Source organism: Branchiostoma belcheri, unplaced genomic scaffold, assembly GCF_001625305.1.
Source record: "Branchiostoma belcheri isolate BF01 breed outbred unplaced genomic scaffold, Haploidv18h27 scaffold134, whole genome shotgun sequence".
NCBI classification, from domain to species: Eukaryota; Metazoa; Chordata; class Leptocardii; order Amphioxiformes; family Branchiostomatidae; genus Branchiostoma; species Branchiostoma belcheri.
In genome coordinates, this window is record NW_017802758.1 from 686,681 (window position 1) to 695,573 (window position 8,893).

The 8,893-nt window shown below is 41.3% G+C and overlaps 1 protein-coding gene across 1 annotated transcript; it reads left to right on the top strand.

Annotated features, from left to right (window-relative positions):
* Positions 1 to 4,287: 4,287 nt before the first annotated feature.
* LOC109464205 (IgGFc-binding protein-like) lies at positions 4,288 to 8,893 on the top strand. Its single transcript, XM_019761139.1, has 8 exons — positions 4,288 to 4,747; positions 4,882 to 5,135; positions 5,932 to 6,087; positions 6,361 to 6,509; positions 7,032 to 7,306; positions 7,637 to 7,747; positions 8,320 to 8,460; positions 8,823 to 8,893. Exons 1-8 carry the CDS (start codon positions 4,288 to 4,290, stop codon positions 8,891 to 8,893), a joined length of 1,617 nt encoding a protein of 538 aa, XP_019616698.1.

Here is an 8,893-nt window from a genome sequence, read left to right on the forward strand (position 1 = left end):
ATGACATGTGTATTGTTTTCATAAATCTTACGCATGGTGATGACCACCTGTAATTGGCTTACATTTTTCACCGCATATATTCAAATCATATGAGGCCATTTGCATATATTGTATCAATTGATCATACTCTCCACCAAATGACAGGGTTATCTTAAGAAATAAGGCTATTCTAGCGTTTCCTCATAAATTATGCAAATGAGGTCCTGATTGACATAAATTATGTTTAGTGATGTTCACCTTCACTGAACTTCCAATTATGGCAAGTATTAAATTCCCAGCAGTTACCACCATAAAATTGTACCAATTTGCCATTTATTATGCAAATTAGGTCTTCCTTTACATAATCGATATCTGCCAATGATCTTGTCGTTCTCACTAACATATGTCTATAGAGTTTTATAGCCCTAATATGAAATACAGCTGATTTATAGAATTTCCTCATTAATTATGCAAATTAGATCCTGATTTGCATAATTATATTTTGATTATGTCAAGCATCACTTAAGCTACCTATATACCAAAAATCATGATGATCCATCAAACGGTTGTTCAGTTATCCTCACTCGAAGATTTTCAAAGAAACCACCCTGTAGTTCCAGAACAAGCCGCTAGGGGGACCAAACTCACGTCACTTCTTTCCGAGGACAAGATCTACCTTCCATCCAAATTTCATGACCCTAGCATGTCCAGATCGCGAGATATCAAAACCGGAAGTTGCGCTGCAGTACCAAGGGAAGCCACTAGGGGGCCCAAAATCTAATCATTTCCAGTTTTCGTCACACCCTACCAACACACCAAGTATGAAACCAATCTATCCAGGCGTTCTTGAGTTATCTTGTTGACCAACAGACGGACAGACGGACGGACAGATAAACGCAACTGAAAATATAACCTCCATGACACATTTCATGGAGGTAAATATAACCTCCATGACGCATTTCATGGAGGTAATGACCACTTTTAGTGGCCCCTTAGATAATTTTCCAATTGGCACGAACAATAAGAGTGCTGTTTATAGTGGCCACCTGTCCACAATGACGACATAAGTCTTTTTTGAGGTCTTTTTGAGTAGGTTTGATTATAAGGTCCTACGAAAATTTCCTTGCGACTGTGTCTTCCACATTTCAATGTAAGTATGTTTGCAAATGGAAGCGACACATGTTAGTTAATCCATTGCCAAAGCGATTACGCGTTTTACCTTCTAGCCTGTAAGCCAGACGGTTATAAGGATCAGTACATGGGTTAGCTCCTGTGTTAGACCCTCATCAGCAGTAGATTAAAAAATTATAGCTCTAGACATGACGAAGTTTTTCTGTGTGCTTTTTGGCCTGATTTGAACTGAATGGAATCTGTGGTAGAATGGCCTTGGAAACTTGCTGACCCTAGAGCCGAAGAGCTAGCCTAATCTCCAAGCAGATTATACAATGGCAAGGGAATGCCCACTGGCAATCGGTGGACAATGGACAATCCTCTTGAGTCTGGCCATTGAATACTGCCTTTGAATTCGCCACCGTATAATCTGCTCGGGGATTAAGCCTGTATACTACGGGACTTTGCCTTCGCCGGCTAATTGGCCAATTACGCTCTGTTAACAATGCACCGCATTGACCAACAATAATCGTTTGGAGTTTACTTAGAGCATGATTAGAGGACGCGTTTTCTTGAGACCAATTCGAGATATCGGACAACCAGTTCATACAGTAAAGCTCAACATTACAATCTGACGTAAGGCCAAAGCTATCAGTTGCTTCCTCTTTAGAGAATCGCTGTAAAGACCCAGTAAAGTTTAGGTATCTGTGTCGGTTCTAGGTGCCACAAGGAAACGCCACAAGGAAACGCCACAAGGAAACGCCACAAGGAAACGCCACAAGGAAACGCCACAAGGAAACGCCACAAGGAAACGATTTGTACCGAGAATCGCTGTTAAGACTGACTCATCTTTAGTTCATGTGTCTGTGTACATGTAGGGGCCAGGTGTCACAAGGAAACGCGACAAGGAAACGATTTGTACCGAGAATCGCTGTTAAGACTCACTCATCTTTAGCTCAGGGGATTTTGTAGGTTCTTTTCATGCGGTGTCACACCATCACATTTGACCAATGACGATTGTTCATTTGAAGGACGTTTTCACCAATGTAATAATAGTATGGTATATATATACCTGAGCACTGTAAAGTTAAAGAGTGGACAGCGAGCTGTTATGAACCAACTTCGCTTCACCAACAACACTGAACCAGTAAGTACCTGTATTTGTCCGTTTTTCTATTTTATTGCACCTGCAATATATTTAACTTACATCTGACAACTTTCCGCATCGTTTCATCGTTTCGTTGAAAGTACCAAAAAACAATAACTTGTCCGTAGACGCTAACTTGGTCAGATTCACAACTTTTGGGGACGACAGATCAGGGATTATTGCTGTGTCTGCTCATTTAGAGGTCCGAGCCGAGGTTTCTTGCCATGTCTGTGCTATACGTTTTTATGGTATGTTGCCGAAAAAGGCAACCCTATGTTTGTCAAAATTTCACATGTCTTGAGCGCACGTTTTACCGCCCCACCGCACAGCTTGTCGTATCGTTCCGTTTGAGACGTCGAGATGCCTCACCATTGTCGCGGTCAAAGCCTCTCTGTCCAGTGTTAAACGTATCCATGACATCATGTTAGTTGTTTTTTTTCGTGACGTTTGACTTGAAGAAGTGGTTTTGACACAGTGGTTTTGACAACACGATGACAACTCCGAAGTTGTATATGGCTAACCCAATAGTAATACCCCCCCCCCCGGTAACTACGACACGCTTCAGACTTCGAACTTTTTCATTGATTTTACGGTCAAAGCCTGAGATTTGACACACACTTAAGGTAGATTATTTGTAGATTATATTTCTGTGGGCATCTCGATGGAGTTTTGTGAAATGATAGACCTTTTGTAATTTGATCATAGGCTTCAAACACGAGTGCTTTCTTTCTTGATTGTTGAGAATAAATGAACTGAAACGAATCACGGCGCCAGTCTTGGCAAAAAGAGTACCATTACTATCAAGGCATTCTCTGTCATACAGGGATCGACTTACCATTACTAATTATAGACGGGAACTTGTCCAATGTCTTATTCCTTTTCAAGAGCATTCGTGGTTTTACTCCACTAATATCACTCCATTGATATATCTCGTTTTGTTAAAGTTAATGTACCTAGTAGATCCCTACGCTCCACCTACCAATTAAAATTTGCTGTGCGTCTATGTAAAACTGAAACATTCACCTTCTCATATTTCAGTCGTATTGTACTCATCTGGAACACTTTACCTGTAACAATTCGTCAACACATGTACTCAATCCTCAGTATCTCTTCTGTTAGGAAATTATTACTTAACACTCTTTGACTTTGATTTGTATTATTGACACGTTCAAACTATTTTTGGGTCAATATCGAGATCATGGTTTTTAAGTCTAGGGTGCACACAGAGGTGAATTGGCAGGTTATATTTCAGGCAGAATTGGAATTTTCTGCCAAGATTTAGTACAAAACTCCGGCCTGAAGTAAATTAAGAGTCATGTAAGGACAACGGGGTACGTGCGCGGAGCAGGGGGCACACAATCATTTTGGTCCGTTCAGCTGAAAGCTGTTGGACAGGGAGTTACGCCTGTTTAAAAAAGAAGATAACTTTAATTTTACTGCAGAACCTGCTCAACAGCGCCACATCTCGTTGCAAAAGTGCAGGACAGCATGCTGAATATGCAGTTTGCGGATGCGCGTTAAGATTATTGTTTTTTTAATCTTTTTGACTAATGACATTGTGAACTTGAAGAATGACAGTATCCAATCCCTAATTGCTGATGTGTTTTTAGGTGCTGTACGCCGACACGATGGCGGGTCCGTGTACATCCGGGTTCTGGAGCTGGCTTGTTCTGGTGCTGATGGCGACGACTGCAACAGTCAGTGGGCAAGGTAAACCTTGATTTCCATGGATATATCATTAAAAATCCTGTTAGTGTGGGGATATGGATCTTCTCTTACGTCATTGTTGTTTAGTACACGACTTAACTTGGCATTCGGTAATGTTCTTGGGAGCGGACGATTTGCCTTCATTGGCATTTTGTGAATGCGCTTTATGCACGTCTTCAAGATAATCCTATTCCTATCATTTACAATTATCAATTTGTGTCATCTTTGAAATACAATATTTGTGTTTATTTTGCAACATGCCCAAAGCAAATCTGACTTACACTTTGAAATGAATGATATACTAGTACATGTAGTCAATGTTATAAGTACAATCAATCATTATTATGTACAACAATTTAGTTGATGAATGGCAAGTACATGTTTTATTAGCCCACTTATTCTCGTTACCTTTTTCTACAGTGTGCCCAATAGCAGGCTACGTCCGTTTTAACGGAGTTTGCTACAAGGACTTTCCTGAGCTGAAGACGTACGATTCGGCTAGACAGACGTGTGCTGCGGACGGGGGACTGCTGGCCATGCCGAAAAACAGCGCAATCAACACCTTCATTCACAACCTAACAGAAGCTGGACTACGCTGGATCGGGCTGACTGACACCGACAACGAAGGGCAGTGGGTATTTGCTGACGGTCAAACCCTTGAGTCTACCGGCTATACCAACTGGTACCCCGATGAGCCGAACAATGTTAACGGGGGCGAACACTGTGCCGTGACCAATTTTCGATCCACCGATGAATGGAATGATGAACAGTGCAGATTCCCCATGGGATTTATTTGTCAGTTAGGTATGTCTTATAATTGAAATAAAAAATATCCATCGGTGGTCGTTTCCTAGATAGACAGCAAGGTAGCGAAACGTGATCAATTAATCATTTCATATCGCTGTATACTTATTATAGAGACTTGTCGTTTTTAGCAGTATGCATAGAAGACAAAGCGACCTGCACTGCGTGGGGAGATCCACACTTCAAGACGTTCGACGGAAGGAAATACAATTTCCAGGGTCCGTGCAGATACACGTTCGCCGAACAATGTGGAAACAGCAGCAGTGATTTTACTGTTGAAGTACAACAAGTTCCAACAACGCAGAACCCATCCGTTTCAATTGTGCGCGAAGTGTACGTGATGGCATACGGATACGAAATAACGATTGGCCAACGCAAAGTTGTGACAGTAAGTGGGTTTATTACCTCCACTTTCGTTGTGTCAGTGGGTATTTTTTGATTCCCCAAGCACAATAAAAGGAAAGGTCTTCAGAAGCTGTCTGCACGTACAAAATTGGCAGTAAGTGTTTGCTGGGTGGCAGTGGTAAAATGCATAGAGGTAGATAGAGAAGTTCGCAATAATGATTAAGTAAAGAAGTCATTCACTAAATCCAATACCCGTGAAAATGCAACAGACCATGGCCATCTTTCTGGTTGTGCAAATCGAGCCACAAAATTTCAAAAAACCTTCCGGAGGTTTAAAATCTCCGACTTCTTGTTGTTCCTGTCCGGGATCTTCCCCCAACAACATTAACAGTATTATAACAGTAATTGATTAAATGACACTAATGATAATATGACAACATATAATAATGATTATCATTAGATAAGAACAAATAATTTTTAAGTAACGCTAATTATTTTTGGTGTCGTAACAGCTGAAATGAAACATAAAGATTTTGTTGCTATAATATTATATCACAAGACAGGGCTATACTGGTTATTCTCTTCAAATGCAAGTTGTTTGATCCCTGAGGAAGTTGATAGTAAATTGTTTCGAAAATCGTCAAGTTGGAGACAGTTTTAGTGTAAAGATTCCCGGTCTTCACTTGAAACTGTCTGACAAAGTGCATCGCTGGAAATGTTTAAACGGTTTTTGAAACATGTGATGATGTCCCAAGATTTTAGATAAACGTTGCAGTTAATTATGTTGCGCAACTTACTCCGCTTCGTAATAACGCATTGCAACGTTTTCTTCAAACAAGGTGACAGGACCGTCGACCAATAACACTATCCCCGCCACGCCCCCCTTCAGTCAAGCTATGGGCAACATCCAAGTCACCCTGAGCGGCATTAATGTCCGAGTAGAATTGATAGAATTTTGCGTGGTGATTCTCTACAATGGAGTTAACAGAATTGAGGTAAGCACATTTCAGACAGATCATGAGTGTTGTCACTTTGACATGATGTGCAGCTGTAGTGATTTTCCATGTTTTGCACAGTCAGCTTTATTGATTCCACATTGCTGTGTTTAGACTGTTTGACTGCTTTTTACTTCTAAAATAATATAGTTTTGTGCAGTGCAGTAACGAATCAAAATAACTGCCATCAATTGAACAAAACTAGAGTCAAATTTCTGTATGCTAAGTAAGCAGTGGAAGAAATAACAACTCCTATATGTGGCACTGTTACAGGTGACGATTCCGGCTAACTACCGGAACATGATGTGTGGACTGTGCGGGAACTACAACGGTGTGGAGACCGATGACTTTGAGATGCCGAACGGAAACATCGCCTCCAACGTAAACGAGTTCGGGGACAGCTGGGAGACCGACAACAATACGTATGTTACGTGGATACAAACTATCCATGTCTAGAGATGTCAATTAAAAAAAATTGAAATACGTTGAAATCGAAAACAACGCATTTTTTCATCAGTTGTGTACATGATTATCAACCTGTGTTAACCTTTACAATTGACGTACTAAATATCATTGACAATACCCCGAAATATACATCAGTACAATAATGCCAGTGCTGCCCCAACGGCTGATTGAGCTATGGAAGAGAGTGAGTACGTTAGTGAGTTACAATGGAGTGAATTGTAAATGGTGTTTTGCTTTGAAATTCTATACAGTTTCCCAAAATATAAATTACAAGAAATACATATTACTGAAATCTACTATACTAAACTACTTTACAATTTTGGCGCAATGCGGTTAATGACAATTGCAATAATCAATAACTAATGTGAGAACTTTACGTCAATACTGGTTATATAATTACTAGAAAAAATCTATAATTCCGGTTCTTTAATTTTAAAGCGTGTTTCCATGATTGTTTTGACATTATCTGTCCACCTCAGTTGCCATGCCCGGCGCCGGAAACGTCAGACGTCGACCCAAGAACCGTGTGACCCAATTCATTCGGACCCGTGTAACGTGCACAAAGATCCAAACGGCCCGTTTGCTGCTTGCCATGACGTTGTGGATCCTCAGATTCACTTTGAAACATGCGTCTTCGACGAGTGTGCAACGCAGGGCCAAGGAGTGTTTCTTTGTGCCAACTTAGGGGCATACTATCACTCCTGCATCGGTGCCGGCGTGCCCCCTTTTACATGGCGAACTTCAGAACTCTGTCGTGAGTTCCGTTCTCAGATTCAATCTATTGACTGTTATGAGCTTTAGACTTTCTGTATTTGTATAGCCGGTATAACTGCCTTTCGGCGTAACACACCAGCTTCACAGACACGCGGTTCAGCGGCAGCTGGCTATATTACACCAATCGATTACACTTTCTTATAGATCCGTCAACTAACGACTAGACAATCAACCTCCATGGCGCAAACTGTGCCTTAGATTGAACAGATATTTTACTAATAGGGTTGTATTGCCTGCCATGGATGTAGTTCAAGTTTTGTATTCTCAAAAATCTAACACCTGGAATTAACTCTATCTCTGTTGTCTACAGCTCTGGATTGCCCGGCAAACAGCATGTACTCATCATGTGCAACCGCCTGCCCTGCGACCTGCGTGAACCCAAGGGCCTCAGACAGCTGCAACCTACCATGTGTGGAAGACTGTGAGTGCGACCCAGGCTACGTGCAAAGTGGACTGGACTGCGTACCTCAAACGGACTGTGGTTGCAGCAGCAATAGTGGATACTACCATAAGGTAAGTGTGATTGAATGGCAAAATGCATTTGCTGCAAGCCACCACCATTAATATATCAGCTCGGATTCAAAAGCTGTCTTTGTACGGGTGGATTTGCGTGATGAAGATAACTTATAGATGTACGAGTTTTCAATGAGGCAGTGGTGTCGTTATTACAATTCTACAGCATGTATATGTAAGCAGGATAATAGTGACATTTTGTGATGGACATGTCATACTACAACGTCAGCTAGACTCATTACCATTTCACGCAATTTTAGCTTGGAGCAGTCTGGGAATATAATGGTGAGGAATGTGAATGTCATGCAGGAAACACGGTCGTCTGTGAAGGTGAGAGAATTAAAAAAACTAAGTGCTTGTAAGGGATATTTGCCTGTCGATCGATACTTGATGGTGAGGAAACTGGCAAAGTGAATATCAAAGCAAACTTTAGAATATAAGCAAGAAATAAGAATGTTTTTTCTTGTTCCGCCGGACCAGCCGGAGTGCCGCTGGGTACCGCGGTGGGAGCGGCTGTTGGAGTTGCCGGGATCATGGTGCTTCTGATCGTGGCCTTTGTTCTGGCAAAGATACGGGCTGGCCTGGCGTCAGGGAAGAAGAAGCGTGATGCTAACGCTGTCGGTAGGTCCCTTTAGTTTTGTTCTATCACTTTGCGACATGTTAAAACTTGTAATCAGTATAGTAGAAATTGAATCAGTTATTTTGCATCTATATGTTTCATCCAAGAAAGAAAAGTAGACATTGAATTATCATCTTTCTTGCAAACCATTTTCTGCTTTAGACGGTATATGTAAAATCGCAAGTCTTGTGAAGTCGTTATATATTGCAATGCCACATGTACTACCAACTAGTCAAGGAAAAATTATTTCTATTTTAGCACTAGAAATGCTGAACCTTGCGCTCCGTGGATGCTATCTAACTGTTACAGTATGTCTGCGTGGCCTTATATATAATGGGTCTGTGGATTCTGTTTTCTCTGTCAGGACTGGACAACTACGCATACCAGAGTTGGGGAAAGATGAGCAAGACTGGTATTGCTGACACCAAAGCTTAG